This window comes from Microtus pennsylvanicus, chromosome 11 (genome assembly GCF_037038515.1).
Source record: "Microtus pennsylvanicus isolate mMicPen1 chromosome 11, mMicPen1.hap1, whole genome shotgun sequence".
Classification (NCBI taxonomy): domain Eukaryota; kingdom Metazoa; phylum Chordata; class Mammalia; order Rodentia; family Cricetidae; genus Microtus; species Microtus pennsylvanicus.
The window spans coordinates 3679741-3696527 of NC_134589.1; the positions used below are offsets into that span (position 1 = coordinate 3679741).

At 54.4% G+C, this 16787-nt stretch overlaps 1 protein-coding gene across 8 annotated transcripts; it reads left to right on the forward strand.

Moving 5' to 3' along the window:
* Positions 1-279: 279 nt before the first annotated feature.
* On the forward strand, positions 280-12244 carry Cant1 (calcium activated nucleotidase 1). Of its 8 annotated transcripts, none has more exons than XM_075989954.1 (6): positions 280-376; positions 1491-1746; positions 7358-8016; positions 9339-9542; positions 10264-10638; positions 11372-12244. In XM_075989954.1, the coding sequence occupies exons 3-5, from the start codon at positions 7380-7382 to the stop codon at positions 10632-10634; spliced, it is 1212 nt and encodes a 403-aa protein (XP_075846069.1). In that variant the 5' UTR covers positions 280-376; positions 1491-1746; positions 7358-7379; the 3' UTR covers positions 10635-10638; positions 11372-12244. The 8 variants fall into 8 exon arrangements, with proteins under 8 accessions (XP_075846069.1, XP_075846064.1, XP_075846065.1 ...); XM_075989950.1 differs by adding an exon at positions 1292-1382 and having other exon boundaries at positions 319-376; positions 10264-12244; XM_075989953.1 differs by having other exon boundaries at positions 323-418.
* Positions 12245-16787: the final 4543 nt, after the last annotated feature.

The following is a 16787-nucleotide window of genomic DNA, read 5'->3' on the forward strand; positions in this document are numbered from 1 at the left end:
CAGGGTCTGAACTTCACAACTTCCTGAGACGAAGACAGGGAGGACCAGGGAAAGAACCTTGGAGCTGGAGAATGACAGCCACCTCCAGCTGCGCTTTCCACTTCAACGTTGGGCCCAAGACCAAGCGAAAAACTACAACTCCCAGCAGCCACACACACAATGCGCAGGCGCAGAGCGGAGCGCTTGGGGGGAACACGCAGAGCAAAGACTGTCGGGAAGACGTGGCTCTAGGCCGCACGGAGCGAAATGGGACGCAGGTGCAGAGCAGAGGCTGCCGGGAGCGCGCGGCCGGAGTGGGGCGCAGGCGCAGAGCAGAGGCTGCCGGGAGCGCGCGGCGGGGCGGAAGTGGCCGCCCGCCCCGTCCGGCCCTACACAGGTAGGCGGCAGCCCGCGGGCCCCGGAGTCAGGCTCTCAGTGGGTGAGTGACGGCGCGCCTGCGGCCGGGTGCCCTCCACCGCCGGGTTCTGGGGCCTGTCGCCGCCCGCACCCGTCCAGCCTGCTCCGGCCACCTCAGGTTCCCTCCGCAGCTAGCCTGGGACCGGTGCCACAGACGGGAGAGCTCCCCTCTGATGAGTGTGTAGTGCTGTGCCCCCGAGGAGGAGTGGGAGACCTCTTCCTCTCCGGACTAGCACGCTTCAAGCCCCTTGCGACAGCCCCTTCTTCCCGCCCTGCCCCGCCTGGGCCTCCCCATTCTGACACTCGCTCGCATCTGTAACAGAGCCACGTATCCGCCCACCCCGTCCCCACCTGTAACTCCCCACCTTCCTGCCCCCGTCCTGGCTCTCGTCTTCAATGAAGACTGCATCTTCCTCTGGGCAGCACTATGCGCTGTTTATCTTACTACCCTCCCTGCCCCTTCTGCACACACCCCCTAGTTCTCGCCTGCACGTACAACCCGATTCTCAGCTGGGTTCTCGCAGCCTCCAAGACTGACAACCCCTGGACCATCCTTGTTGATTGGTGTCCTAACCATCCTTCCTGCCGCGGGCACCCATGACACTCCTCCACCTGCAAGCATCCTTCCTGCAGTCGCTCAGGAGGACCTCAGTAACCAGCTTCATTTCCCATTCCGGTCTCAGAACTATAGACTTGAAGCAGAGACCTGGGAACCTGGTCTCATGGTGTCAGTGGCATCTGGCTGGCCAGAACTGGCAAGCCCCTAAGACTTAACAAAGGGGCGTGCATGCAGAGCTGTGTTGGTAGCTCCTCCTCCCTGCCCCTCTGTGGAGCTTGACTGAGGACCATCTTTCTGGACTGGGCCCCACAGACCGTCCTTTTTGCTGCTCCCCAGATCTCAACGTGGCAGTCCTGCTGGGACCTGTGAGTCCACAGGCCCTTGCTGCTGACCTCCGCCTTCTGTGTGTCCCGAGGCCTGGTGGAAGGTACATTGGAGGAGCCAGCCTAGTTCTTTCTGGATAAGACAAGGGATTTGTGTCATAGAGCGCCAGCTAAGTCTCCTTCCCTTTACAGTTGTGACCTTGCTTCCACAGCCTGCAGCTGCTCTACGGAGTACGTGAGAGCATTTTTACCCAGCTGCCCAACAGCACACCCCATCTGCTGTGCCCGCGGAGCAGAGGGCGTGGGAAGAAAGGTCTAGAGTGTGCAGGCGGCAGGTGCCCCCTTTTCACCCTCTGCCTGAACGTGGCATGTGTGCCCGTGGAGCTCTCACAGACATGTGTGACCCTGTCATCTGAGTCTCCGACCGTCCTTCACAGCGGTGTGGCTGTTCTCAAGGTGGCTGTGCAGGTATGTGGTCCAGCACGTCAGCATGTGCTCTTGCAGGATGCGGGGCTGTTGTCTACACGCCTTCCTTTCTCTGCAGAGTGGAAGCCAGTGTGTGTGGAGAATTCCTGGCAAGCTTGTCTTAAATGCCAGCATCAAAGGAATTAGAGCCCTATATACTGATTTCACATAACTTATTTTCTTTTTTACCAACACAAGATAGTTGGCTAGGAAAAAAAATACTTATTATTAATAAGTCTGCATGGAGCAGCATTAGGGCTCCTCTTGGTGGACATTTCTCTTTTGAATCCCAGTTTCTCTCCAGTAGGCACAGCCATTGAGTGCTTCACCTGTGTCTGGTATGGGCAGGGACAGGAAATGAGGTAGAAGCTTAGGTCAGTGCCAGCACATCAAGAGTGAGCAACTGTGCGCAGTGAGGAACAGGTGAGCATGGCCCATCAGCGGATCCAGTCCCCGGAGCCTGCACGGAGAGAAGCTCTGGAACAGTGCAGCTTGTGCCCCCAGGGTGAAAGCATGCATTCTGGAATTGAGTGCTGGGCTCAGTCGGTCTGGGACTGTCATAGCCCTGGTTTCAGGCACCCTGGCATCTGGTGTGTGGGGTGTCCCTTTGACCCATTCAGGGCACTGGGGATATAGATGAAGCGGATGGGACAGTGTTGTGATGCCACAGATGCAAACCAGGAAGGGTCCTAAAGCTTCTCTGCTCACCCTCGGAAAGGCCTGGTGTGAACTGTAGTGAGCCTCAAGTCAGCCATGTTGCCCCTGTGAATGCTACCTTGAGTATAAAAGGGAATCAAGGCGGAAATGCCTCACCTGAAACCGGGGAGGTTTTCTCAAGGGCAAATGTGACCTCAGGGCTCCTCAGACTGTAAGGGAGGCCGGAGAGCAAGAGGGAAAGGCTGCAAAAAGCCACTGGTGGGTGTCAGTATTGCTGGCCCTAAATGGGGAGGAAGGAGCCACAGGCTGGAGTGAGGTCAGCCTTTGGGTGCTGGCAGAGACCAGGAAGTGGATCTTCCCCAGAAGTCTTGGAAAGGAAACCAGCCTTTGGGTGTAGCCCGGTGAGGCCAATCCAGACTGCTGCAGGCCTGGGAAGTAATGGTGTGTGATGTTTCTGCTACTATGCCCCCAGTAACTAGTTACAGCCCAGGAAAACAACACTCCTGCTGAGAAGCTGCCCTAAAAACAGGCTGGAAAAAGTCCTATACCAGTAGCACAGAAGTTGACTCAGGAGAGAATTCCCTCTGCCTCGTGTGCATGACGCTGTGGGGTGGGGTGCAGATGTCAGAGATCCCACACGTGACCTTTGAGGAGGAGCTGAGTGGCCTCCGTAGTCCCTGGAGCACATATTTCCTTTCTTCCCGTCTCCCTGGACTGTCCACCTGCCCTACACCGGGTATGGAATTCTTAGGTACAATGCTGAGCTTGGCAAAGCCCAAAACCTGGAGCCAGCCTCCACGTCCAGGTGTCTAAGCGGTGGCTGTACACCGGTGTGTTTCCTAGGGACCTGCCATCAGAGACTGCTGGGAAGCTCTGGGTGTCTGCCGCCTCCTTCCCCAACAGTCTGCTGCTCAGTGACTTTGTGCGGTACCGTGTGGTAAAGAAATGAGCTTCAGATTGAATAGACACATGAGGCCTGTCCCCTCTCTGGTGTGGAAGGAGTGGGACGCCCTTTCTGCAGGAGTGAGGAGAGAGGCAAGAAAATCACGCTAAGAACGGCCCTTCCTTGATCCTGGAGGGGAGGAGTCAGCTCTGGCAGCCGCCTTAAACCTGTTTGAGCTGCCACCTCTTACACACACTGGCCTCTTGTGAAGGAAGCAAGAGGGAGGAACGGGCCACCTTGGCTATAGTCCGCAGAGTGCTGTACAGACCCAAGGTTGCCCATGGAGGTAGGTGCCCTCTGTGGCGTGGCTTTTCCTTTGGTCATCTAGAAACGTCCTTTGGAGTGGACAGACAGATGCACGTGTCTAATGTGAGATATGGCCTTGTGTTTTATGTTGAAGTTAGCTCTTCAAGACTCACTGCATAAGGGGTGAGGAGGAAGAGGACCTTTGGATGCTAGGCACTTCTGATGGCTCTTTCTGGTCATGTCTGCTGGAGTAGGGTTGGCTCTGGCTCAGAGCCTGGGGAGACCCCGTCTGCAGGCCACGTTCCAGTGCCCCAAGCTGTCCTGAAGGAACTGTGACTTTACAGTGCTCAGGTCAGACAAACTTTCTTGTCGCAACCACATAGACTCCATAATGACCTCAGGGTTCCTGTGGGGGGTGGCAGGAGACAACCCCAAGCCTGTCCTTTCCTGGGACTGTGGTCTGTCTGGTCCCTTGCATCTACTGGCTCCTGTCTTGTGGCCTTGTCAGCATCTACAGCCACAGGACACAGTCAGTCTTGAGCACTAAGCAGCCATGGTCCAAGGATACCGGTGGAAAGGGAACTGACTTGAAACTGTCTTCCTAGAGAAGGAAAGGAAGACCAGCGGAAGGCCATCTAATGGGGATATTCACAGAGGCTTCTGGAAGGCAGGAGCTGTTTCTAGAAGCCTGATATTATGAAGAGCAGCACCCCCTCCCCTTTAATCAAAGGTGTCTGAGCCCCATTGGTTTCCTGTCTCTTGCTCTCGGACAGTCCCTTCCCTTGAGGTATGGGTTGGCTGAGTTGAGGTTGTCCTTGGGCCACCGTCCGGAGGGGTCTGGGTTCCTAGTGTACTATAGAGAATGACGTATACAGTAGTCTGAGGTGACCCGCATGTTACATACAGGTCTGGAGAGTCAGTGACCCAGAATTCTCTGTGTCATTGTCATTGCTACAGGGCAGAAATTAGGGTGTCTTGGAGCTCTTTCCAAAGGTTCTAGGGAGGAACTCATTCTTTGTCCTCCAGCTTCTCATGCATTTCTGGGTTTGGGGCCATATCAACACCCCAACCTCTGTCTCTGTGGCCATGTGACCTTCTCTCTACCCATTCCTCCCTGCCTTTTACACACACACACACACACACACACACACACACACGCGCGAAAGCTCATCACAGAAGGCTGAGGCAGAAGAACTGTCTTGAGTTCAAGGCCAGACCCTGTCTCTACAAAGAGAAAAGAAATACCTATGATTGCATTTTTGTCCTGGACAGCCTTCTCATGAGGTCCTTAATCACTCCCTCAAAGTCTGAACTGGCATGGAAGGCTCCTGGGTAGGGGATAGTGATGGTAGCAGCCTCCCGCGGGAGGGATGACTTGCTGGGCAAGAACACATGGCCAGAGAGGGTCATACAGTGACAGCATAGCTGTTAGGGCACTTTCCGGGGCTCCTGCATGGCCTGTGTTCTGCCAAGAAGCTGGTCTGCAGTCAGGGGAGGTGTCTAGGCTATAAAGACACCTGCTAGCCCCCAGGGCCAGTAGAGAAGTCTCCCTGGCTATAGGAGGGACAGTGTAGCTCAGGAGTGCAGACCCAGGCCAGGGCAGCACGGTGGAAGAGAGCACATTGAGTGTGGTATTCTTGAGATGCTGAGCAGGGCACTAGAGCGGCCGGGGAGACCTGCTCCTACATGGACTTGCATTCCTCTCTCTGTTCATGTCCTGGAGAAGACAGTCCAGGAGCACACATGAGCCAGCCAGGTGGACAGGATGTCTGCAGACCAAAGCAGGGACCAAGGAACCTGTGTCAGCCCACTGGGGTAGCCCAAAGGGTCCCTTTCCCTGAACAGAGTTGTGGGGCTATGGGCTGTGTCCTGTCTCAGCTCCAGGGGCCTCTTGGAGCAGGCGGGCTGGTGACTTGAGCAGTGAAGGTGTGGTGGCTCACAGGAATGCAGAGTGTTTTGAACACAGCCAGGTTTGCGGGTTGCAGAGACTGAGGATGATGACAGTTCATAGTGCGTAGCACTCTGTATAGTGATCATATCTGTTGGGCCTGTGGCTCACGCTGGGCAGCTGAGTGGCTTGTTTATCAAGTGGCCTTGATCTGGAGCAGTGCACTTTCAGAACGACTGAAGGGAACCTCACCATGGTGTTGATCTTTGACCCCTTCGGAAGATGTGTGCCAATTTTCTCTTGGCTGCAAGCTCTGAGCTGGGTGCCAGAGATGGAGCAGGAAGCCCTGACCCTATGGAGTTCTCAACAGAAAGAGAGCAGATGTGAGGAGCCTCCCAGGAACCCTGGAGGTGCGAGTGAATCAGCTATGCAGAACAGAGCAGGTCTCCTGAGCAAGGGGGTGGTGAGGTTTGCCCTGGAAATGAGGACCCTCATGCTTAGTGTTTAGGACCAAGAGGATGCCAGGGAGGACCAGGGAGCCCTCAGAGGTTGCATAGCAAGTAGGGCTGGCTACTGGGTGGCAAAGGGCTCTGAGGAGGAGAGTGGCTGCAGAGGACCAGGGAGACTGTTGGCATGGCGGGATGACTCGTGAGCCAGAGGCTTTGGATGGAAAACCGCCGCCATTGGGGAAGGCAGAGGAAGGTGCTGAGGCCACTTCTTGTCACTGTGGCAGTTTGAAGCATGACATCTACATAAAAGCTGCACCTTTTCTGTGGGTTTTATGAGAATTTTGACTTGGTGGTCGTGCTTGTGGGTTAATTGGCTTGAGGCTGGGGAACTCAGGCTTATATTTTGAAATAGTGTCTAAGGTGCAAGTGAGGATTGGAATGTGGCAGTATTTGTCACTTGGCAGAGCTCAGTACCACATCCGGGATAAGGATATACTACTGATACGCTGGGTCTAGCCGCTGAAGCCATGGCAATAGGGAGTGTGTGAGGAGAGCCTGAGGGAGTCCCGAGGAGGCACTGCCAGCATGGGGTGGGGACACTTTGTTGGCACAGTGGCCCCAAAGGCCAGAGAGCCTTCTCCTGCCCTTGCTGAGCAGCCTACAGCATGGGAGAGCACCTCTGCAGCCCCTGGACAGGAGAATCTTGTGGTTGGAGTACAGTGGCACCCACAAATGTCAGAGGAAGGACTGAAGGACTAAGAGCAGTGGCGGCCATACCTTCTGGGCAGAAGACACACCTCTCCACCACAGTCAACACTGGTGTGGAGGCTTTGTGGCACTGAACTGTTGTGGTCTGCTAGGAGCAGGCAGGGCAGGCAGCTGTGAGGAGGTAGAATTCCAGCTTCCTCCAGTGCTCTGGGCCTGTAGCTGTGCCATGGTATAGAGTCCAGCTTGGACCTGGAGCCAAAAGCATGCCCCAAGTTGTACGGTAGGCAGTGCTGAGAGACAGCACCAAAAACAGTAGTAGAGCGTTTGTGCTGCCTGCACATCTTCTTTGTGTTGAACATTACAGAACCTGCCTAGGAAGTAAAGGCTCAGTGACCCCAGTCTGATACAAGGGAGGCCCTGCCTGGGCAGTAGCCTAGGGAGCAGGGTGGTTAGAGAAGATTTCAAGAGACAAGTCAGGCTCCTATCTGCACGTCTGTTAGAGCATCTGCCAGCTGCAGGCACTAGCCCTCGCCTTCCATCCCCTCTGCTTTATTACTTTGGAAACACTTGTCATCCTGCTGAAGAACAGCTGACCTCCATGCTGGGGTCAGGGTTTGGCCAGTACACTACCGCCATGAAGTGCTGTCTCTGCTGAATGAGGCTGACTCAGGACTGGAGAAGTGTCCTCCGGAGCTCACTGCTGCTCTCCTCTCCCTGATCTAGGTCCTGCCTAGCGCGCAGTCTGATGCCCATCCAGCCCTTTGACCACCGGGAATGGAATGAGCCTATGCACTCCCTCCGGATCACTGTAGGGGGCCTTCCTGTGCTGGCATCCATGACCAAGGCCACAGACCCTCGCTTCCGCCCCCGCTGGAGGGTGATCCTGACTTCCTTTGTGGGTGCTGCCCTCCTCTGGCTGCTGTACTCCCATCATCAGGCCCCAGTACCGGGCAGATCCTCCGCCCACAATGCACACAGCCGGAGGTTCAGCCCGGATCAAGTGTCTCGCTACAATGACACCTACCCCCTGTCCCCGCCACAGAGGACTCCAGGTGGGACTCGCTACCGGATCGCAGTCATTGCTGACTTGGACACAGGGTCCAGGGCCCAGGAGGAGAACACTTGGTTTAGTTACCTTAAGAAAGGCCACCTGACCCTGTCAGACAGTGGGGACAAGGTGACTGTGGAGTGGGATAAAGACCATGGAGTCCTGGAGTCCCACCTGGCAGAAAAGGGGCGGGGCATGGAGCTCTCTGACCTGATTGTCTTCAATGGGAAACTGTACTCTGTGGATGACCGTACAGGGGTCATCTACCAGATCGAAGGCACCAAAGCAGTGCCCTGGGTGATCCTTTCTGATGGTGACGGAACCGTGGAGAAGGGTAAGTAGAGCCAAGGCTATGTCCATTGCCCCCCTTGCTGCTTCTGGGACCCGGGTCCTCATCGTGTGCTCCTAAGACAAAGTGTGTCATAGACAGTATCACTCTCGGCAGGTGCTCACCTTCAAACTGGATACTCAGTGGTTCACCGTGATCTCAGGCTCTAATCAATTTATTGGGGCCACAGGTCGGTGCTGCTACCCAGGCTGCTGTGAGCCCAGTCCAAGGGTCTCTGTGTGGAGCAGCAGTGACACCTGAGCCCCATGTGTAGCAGAGAAGAGCTGCTGCCCCTCAGGGTAGGGGACAGCAGATCTGCTATGTCCCCACAGCAGACTCCTCGGGTGGAGGGAGAGCTGCCTTCGTTGGCCCTCTCACTGCCTGCCAGGCCTGGCCTGGGTGAGGAAATCACTAGTGTTTGTCCAAGGCTGGGCTCTTGGGAGAGGCCGTCTCCACCTGGGTTGGGTACAGTGATGGTGTTGCTCACCCATTTCCTGCCTGTAACCTTCGGGGTATGGGGTGGCTTTCCCCTGAGTGGGAAGAATGCTGGATAATGGGGTACTGGGGGCTGATCTGTGGTTGTTCATCCAGAAGGGCCCAAGTCTGGCAAATGGAGCAGCTTCTCATGGAGGCAGCTCAGAAGACTCATGCGGTCACTAGGGCTATAGGAATCATGCCAGTCCCTCCAGAGTCACTCCGGGGGGTGTCAGGGGCCTCCGTCCTTCTACAGTGGAGAGGCAGGTGCAGCTTTGGCCTCCCAGGGGCTAGGGAGCGTGTAGAAGACAGAGAGCTAGCCTGTGGGAACGTCAGGAAGGAGAGCTCTGGAGTAAGTGCTCTGAGGTAAAGGCGAGGATGGTGAGGGTTGCTGCCTAAAGACCTAAAGATCCTAAAGACCCTGTCCTTCTACTTCCTTCCCCGGCTGTGGGAAGAACAGACCCACACAGTGGTGGCAGGTGAGAGGCTGGCAATGGGTGGTCCTCAGTGGCAGGTGACTGGCTCCACAGAGCACTTGGAAGCTCGGATTGCTGCAGCACAGGAGGTCTGGGATGGTCTAATGCAGGTCTTGAGCTGTCGCCCAGGAGACAGGCTCCTTGGAAGAAAGGGGGTAAGAAAGAAGAGGATGTGGACTCGGGGACCCACTCTGGCTCTGCCAGGCTCCCTTCAGGGCCTCTTATCCCAACCTGCAGTGAACCTCAAGGAAGGTAACTTGTGACATCCAAGAGGCTTGGCACCACTCTGGATGCAGTTGACAGTAGCACAGGCAAGAGCCAGGCTGGGCATGGGACATGGGGCCCAAGGTCTCAGGCTCGCCCCTCTTGTTGCCCCAGGATTCAAAGCTGAGTGGCTTGCTGTGAAGGACGAGCACCTGTATGTGGGTGGCCTGGGCAAGGAATGGACCACCACCACAGGGGAGGTGATGAACGAGAACCCCGAGTGGGTGAAGGTGGTAGGCCACAGGGGCAGCGTGGACCACGAGAACTGGGTGTCCAGCTACAATGCTTTGAGAGCCGCCGCTGGGATCCAGCCGCCAGGTAAGGCATCTTCCTAAGAGGTCCCAAGTATAAAGACTTCACAGCCGGCTCAGGTGTGTTGGGGACAGTCATTCGCTGTGTCCAAAGGTCGCTTCTCGTGGGGGTAGATTCTGAGACAAAGAAGCCATTTCTGTTTCTGTTCCTTACTAGTTCAACAGATGGCCTCTGCCCACTGCCCACTAAAGTCTCCTCATCTACATAAAGTGTTCTTCATTTGGGGGTCACAGCCCTCATAAGCAGAGGAGGAGATGGGTAGGGACTGAGGTGCCTTCCCCTGGGCTCCGAGTGTGACCTTTGTCTGAAGGAGGCTGAGTCGGGTGTGGGACAAAGTGCAGCAGGGAGCCAAGACCCAGAGAACTCTTCCATAGGTGCTTCACCTCAGCTTCATGGCTGCTGCTCTGCTTGCTGGGTTTCCCCTTTTGACTCTCTGACCTGTGTGCCCTGTGATCAGCACCAAGGGAAAAAAAAGAACTGGTGAAGGCTGCAGCCCCTATGGGGACCTGAGGGCAGCTAGTGGGGACATGAAGCCCTGCCCACTCAGCGTTAGGCTCTGGCCGTGCTGTGTCTGCACATGGCTGCCCTAGATAACCCAGATCAGCTGTAGGCTGTCCTCCAAAGGTCTGGGGATTATTGCAAAGGGTGGAGTGAGACCATCAAATGTCGTCTCTGGGATGGCAAGACTGTGATGTATGGTGACTGTGGGTCTGTGCTGTGACCCCAGGCTACCTCATCCACGAATCCGCCTGCTGGAGTGACACGCTGCAGCGCTGGTTCTTCCTGCCACGCCGGGCCAGCCACGAACGCTACAGTGAGAGGGCCGATGAGCGCAAGGGCAGCAACCTCCTGCTGAGCGCAGCCCCAGACTTCAAGGACATCTCCGTGAGGCGTGTGGGGGAGCTGGTCCCCACACATGGCTTCTCATCTTTCAAATTCATCCCTAACACTGACGACCAGATCATCGTGGCCCTCAAGTCAGAAGAGGACAGTGGCAGGATTGCCACCTACATCATGGCCTTCACGCTAGATGGCCGCTTCCTGCTTCCAGAGACTAAGATCGGCAGTGTCAAGTATGAAGGGATAGAGTTCATCTAGATCAGTAAGTTCCCAGGCCTGGCAAGGCGTGGGCAAATCGCCTGAGGCACCGCCAGGACTCAATTTCATAAAAACCAGAGGAACACACTTTGACTTGTTTGTTGTTTTCTTTTTTAACTGAGCTGTATGCCTGGATAGAGGTTTACAGAATAGGAAACTGAGTCCCAGGCCATGTGACACAGCTTCAGGAGACATTCTGAAGCTGGGAGCGAGGGCAGGCAGGAGTCCTGTACAGGAAAGGCAGGGTCTCTGCCTACCCATGCCTCACTCTGCACTGCCACCTTGTGGTGGGATTGGTCACTGCTGCAGGTGCCTTTTGAGCACTGGCCTTCAAAATCCAGCCACGCCTCTCCTTTTCTCCATCTCTTGCCTAGGTCTCTTGCCTTTCCAAGTTCTCTGGCCAGTAAGTATCAGAGGCAACAGGTGTGCTGAGTCTCAGCCTCACCCTGGGAGCACAAGGCAGTTTGAGGGTGGGACTGCCAGATAGGCACCCCTCTTCCTCCTGTGTGCAGACCCTTGGAAAGTAAGTGTTTACACGGCAGGGCAAGGGCCCCACCCCTTGGGACACACCTGCCCACACTGCCGAAACCATTCTAGCGCAGGATTGCTGCTTCCCATGGCCCTTGGGAGGATCTGGGGCTGTGCAGGCCTTTGAATTATTAACTTATTTTTATTAAGGTAATTTCCTTTTCTACAGAACAGTCACCAAGTCTTATCACAAATTTCCTTTTCTACAGAACAGTCACCAAGTCTTATCACACAGTGAAGGTGGAGTTCCCTTGTCTACTCCCTGCAGCAACAGAATCATCAACATAGTCGCAATGGCAAAATTATCTTTTACAGAAAGGGTCTCTGGATCCTTGGCCTCTGCCTTCTAGCAACTTCAGAAGCTGCCATGTCTTCCTTTCCCAGCATTGGCTGAGGGAGGGCTCTAGAGACCTGTCCCTGTTGTCCCCTGCATTTTTTGCTGGCTCCCAGTGAGCATTTAGCAGCCTTCTCCTGTTTTCTGTCACTTTCTGTTCATGCTCAAGAGCAAAGGCTGCAGAGTCAGGGTCAGAGGTTGCCCTGTAGGTAGCAGCCACCTTAGTCATCCTGCAACGCCCTTAGGCTAGGACACAGGTCTCTGGTAGCCCTCATAAGCCCCTTCCTCTGGGAGCTCTCACTACCCACATGGCAGCCTGTTGACTGGTGACGGTGACATCTTTGTGTACTGTCTGTGTGTTGCTGAGAGCTAAGCCATACCTCTTTGATGTGTGTCAACTGTGTTCGAGTGTGCTTCTAAACTGAAAGGGAGCCGGGCGGTGGTGGCGCACGCCTTTAATCCCAGCACTCGGGAGGCAGAGGCAGGCGGATCTCTAAGTTCGAGACCAGCCTGGTCTACAGAGCTAGTTCCAGGACAGGCTCCAAAGCTACAGAGAAACCCTGTCTCGAAAAACAAAACAAATAAAAATAAAATAAACTGAAAGGGAGAAAATGGACCCTGTGGAGTCAGTGTGGCCCTGAGGCAACACAGCACAGCCTTCACCTTCCTTTCCAGGACAGAAGCAGAGTGATTGTGTCCTTCCCTCCCTCCATTTGTTTTGTAAACAATAAAGTGTCAGGGGACTGTGCTTCTCTTGTCTTCTGTGTTGGCTGTTGCCAAGGGCTCTGTCCCAATGTGTCTAAACAAGTGGGGTTGCAAGCTTTGGGGTCATGATAAGCTCCTCACAACTCCAGGCGTGGATCTCGGATCTCACGACAAGAGCAGTGTGTAAGGCTGTCTCCAGCACTTCAGACTCTGTCCCACCCCACCTCTCCCTGTTAAACCCCGGTGTCTGTACTATGTGCTATACAGTACTACGCCTGTAGCTCCTGACCATCCTGTAGTGTGCAAGCCAGGGAACCCAGCTGAGAGAGTTTAAAAAAAATCACATGCACAGAGAGAGAGACTCGAGACATGGGTCACTCTTGATACAAGAATGCCAAGTTTATTGTGCTCAGGGGAAGCTTATAAAGGGCTCTGGCCACGCCCCAGCTCTCGGGATCTTTCAGCTGCAGACCCACCAGCCTGCCATCAGGGTCCCTTGCTCAGAGCAGCTGCAAGCATAGGAAAAACAAGCTGCTCACAGGGACTTCAGGGTCCAGGGGTCCACAGCCCCCAATAGCTTCCAACATCTCCCCACTCTGCCTGTTACTGAAGTCAGGACAGATCCTGAAGTGCTGGAGACTGGACCACAGCAGTCACAAGCCAGGCTTGGTGTCCCAACCTCCACAGAGAATAGCAGAGAAGGGTTTGCTCAGTGTGGTCACCTTGGGCAGAGAGACAAGGAAAAGACACAGTGTGGGCCAGTAAAGCAGCTCAGCGTGGACAGTGCCTGCCATACAAACCTGACAGATTGCCCCTTGGAACTGATTGCTAATACCTGTTCTCTAATGTTCATATGCCTCCCTGTGGCACCTGTGCTCACACACACACACACACACACACAGAGAGAGAGAGAGAGAGAGAGAGAGAGAGAGAGAGAGAGAGAGAGAGAGAGAGAGAGAAAGAGAAAGAGAGAGAGAGAGATACAGTGGCTCTTCAAGTCCATCTTCGGGTTCCTGGCATACAGTTTATGTTTAAATAGAGGGGCAAGAGTTACACCTGGTCATGGTGTGGTCCTGCCCATCACTGACCCATCATTGTGTCTGGCCCTGGCTCCTGAACTGTCCGGTCAGACCATGTGAACACCTTCTAGGAGACAAGGGTCTCCTCTGGCTGGCACCAGGCCTCAGCTTTTCCTTCCTCAGGTGAGGCCCCTGGGAAAATTACAATTTCTTGTAATCCGCTACCTCAGTTTTCTGGTTGGCAGAGGGAGGGATGTGGCTATCTGTCTCTGCCCTCCCTGTCGTCCAGCTTCTATGCAGGTCATCCTGGAACCACTGCCCTGGGCTGCAGGGACCAGTGTGCACACAAATGATGTTCACATGCCGGTCATTTGAGTGAGGGCACCAGGCCTGGAGAGTTTGCTGACAGATGACCGCAGAGCTTGTGGAGACATGTCCCTCCAAGGATGCACACAAGTCCCCAGGCTGAGGCCAAGAGCACACCAAAGGAGTGAGGAAGTTACCAGTGTACCACCCCTTTTCACGAGAGACTCCCCTAAACAAAGACTGTTTGGTCATACTTCACCCTGTTACCTTAAGAGACCATTTTCCATTTAGTGTTAAAAAGCAAAGAAAATCATGGGTTTATTCTGTGGCCAGAGAATGGAGAAGTGGGGCCTGGCTTCCAAGGCTGGGCGTGGGAGGCCACAAATGCAAAGCAAAAGAAACGAGAAGCCAGGAGGCCCCGTGTCTTCCGGGAATTGGGCATTTCTTTTGGAGGCTTCTCTTCTGCCAGGGTCTCCGTGATTGACAGCTGTCTTGGCGCTGAGGCTCTTGTCTCTTACTGTGCATACAGTATTGGGAGGGGACTTGGGATCTGCTAGAATTCACTCACTGTGCCCCAATCTCTTCAGGGCATTATCCCGAAGAGGCCATTGTAACCTCCAGGCCCCTGTTAAAGATGATCACAGTTTGGGGGGGGGGGACCCTGGGCTGTAAAACTCAACATCTGTGCTACTCGCTATATGGTACTACGCCTGTGGCTGCTACAGGTCGGCATGCGGCCGGGAACTATGCTGAAGACTTAAAAACGTACGCACAGACAGAGGAACATGGGTCATCCTTGATACAAGAAGTATCAAGTTTATTGTGCTCAGAGGAAGCTTACATAGGGCTCTGGCCACGCCCCAGCTCTCTGTGTGCTGCTCAGAGCAGAGGAAAACAAATTGTTTTGCTCAGAGCATCTGCAAGCACGGGAAAAACAAGCCGTTCACAGGGAACTCAGGGTCCGGGGGTCCATAGCTCCCCATAGGTCCCCACACTGGGCAGCTGAACTGGAAGCAGGGCCACTTGTCCCCTCAGCTTGTTCTTCCCTACATTTACTCTGGGACTCCAGATGCATCACAGAGTTGCTGGGGGGAGCTCAAGTTCCTGGAGCCTGGCCTCCTGGAAATCCCCATGTTGCTATGTCTGGGCCTATGCAAACCCATCCTTTGACTTTGGAGTGGCCACAGAGCAGCTGGGCCTGCTGCAGACCACACATCTTGTGATGACCCTACCCCTGTGACCTAGCATCCTTCCCTCCATGGGAAGCATAGGGCTCTGGGCCCCCGCTGTCTGATGGGACTGACCAGGAATGGAGGCATCAGACAGGCCAGCACCCCAGCACCCCCTTCCTCCTTTTCACAGTCTGATCCAAGGTGACAGAAGCCACGAGTTAGCCCCCAGTTCATTAAGCTTGGACATCTCTGTAGGGTCAGGCCTGTCTCTGCTTATAGCTCTCTGCATGGTTTTCCCAGGACTACTACACCATAGACCCTGGAAACAGCATCTCAGCCAGTCATTGAGTTCTGACATCTGGGCTCTGGGGCTCAAAACTTTGGGGTAAATCCAAAGTGCCTTCCAGAATTTCCTGGGTTTTCCAAAACGCCAGTACCTCTCTCCCACAGACTGATGTGGACATCGGTGTCTGTCACAGGTAATTCTGGCCGGCCCCCGTTAGTGTTCTATACCCAGCCGCACGCGGCCCTCAGGAGACTACAGTACTGTCAGGCATGTTTGGGAACTCAGCATGTCTGCTCACCACTTCCTGTCTGGGCTTGGTGCTCCCAGGTCTCCCTGTTGTCATGCCTGGGTCACAGAGCCCAGGGCACAGGGATGAAAGGATTTAGAATTGGTGTAAAAGGTTTAGTAAAGAATAACACTTGGGGATGGCGCTGGAGAGAACGCTCAGCTGTTGAGTCCATTCCCAGCACCCACAGCTCAATCATCTCTAGCTCCAGTTCCAGGGCATCTGACGCACGTGGTGTGCTAAATACAGACAAAATGCGCACACACGTGAAATCAGTGAACCTTAGAAAACAGAGGACGCTGAGGACAGTAAACAGCAAGTGAACTGTAAAAGAATCATACAGCTGAAAAGGAGCAGGTGATTGTATACCAATTAGAAGTCAGCTGGCCTTGCCTCCTGGGCAGTCAGTGACAGATCCTTAGGGCAGAGTTCACCAGGACAGCTCAGTGTCTTGAGGTCCTAACTCTAGAGGCAAGAGTGAGGCGCAGGGGCGGTTAGGAATTAGGCCCCCACTGCATAGCGTTATCATAAGTTAGCCTTTTTAATGTTTTTATTTTAATGTGTTTTATGCGTACAGTTGCTTTTGTCAGCGTGTATAGATGTGCCCCACATGTGTGCCTGGTGCTTCATGGAGATCAGGAGAGGGCATTGTGTCCTTTAGAACTGGAGTTATGGGTGGTCGTGAGCCACCGTGTGGGTGCTGTGACCTGAACCTAGATCCTTTGCAAGAGCAACAAGTGTTCTTAGCCACTGAGCCGTCTCCCCAGTCCTCTCTGATTTTTATTTAACTTTTTACACTTATTTACCATCTGTGCCCACGTGTGTGGACATACATGCCATGGTACACATGCAGAGACCCGAAGACGACTTACAGGAGTCAATTTTCCCCTGCAGTGAGTTCCAGGGACCAAACTCATATCACCAGGACTGGCTGCAAGTGTCCTTACCCACTTGCTATGCAAACTCTGCCCCCCAATTAAAAGTGGGTGCCGCCATGCCTGATTAGCCGTTTTTCCCCTTTAAACTAGGTATTATAGGAACCTTCTAAGATTTAATTTTTAAAAATGTGTGTATTAAAAAAAAATGTGTGTATTGTGTGTGTACGCTTGAGTGTGGGTGCCCACAGAGACCACAAGTATCAGATCTCCCTGGAGTTGAGTTACTGGCTGTTCTGAGCCAACCAACATGGGTGCTGGAAATTGAATTCAGGTCCCATGTAAGGACAGGCCATACTCTTAACCACTAGTCCACCCCAAGATCCCAGCCTTGCTTTCTACCTTTGGCTTTTTGTCTCTATACCTGATCCTCAGGCGTGACGCACTCTGGTCCACACACCAGCACAGCCCGCCTCCCCAGGTCCAGGCAAGGATTGCGCAGCCCACATCCATGCTCATAGACACAGTCTGTTCCTGAGCCTCTGCTCCCAAGCCCACATGCATTACCTTCCCAGCACCTCCATGCTGTCCCCACCCCCACCCCCAGGGTGCCTGCCTGGACGTGCATCTGGCTGGTCAAAC

Excerpts from the sequence above, each read along its gene's own strand:
- Cant1 (XM_075989949.1), top strand. The coding sequence starts at position 7,380 with ATGCCCATCCAGCCCTTTGACCACCGGGAATGGAATGAGCCTATGCAC. Across the intron at positions 8,017-9,338 it reads TGACGGAACCGTGGAGAAGG|GATTCAAAGCTGAGTGGCTT; the intron begins GTAAGTAGAGCC and ends TTGTTGCCCCAG. Across the intron at positions 9,543-10,263 it reads CGCTGGGATCCAGCCGCCAG|GCTACCTCATCCACGAATCC; the intron begins GTAAGGCATCTT and ends CTGTGACCCCAG.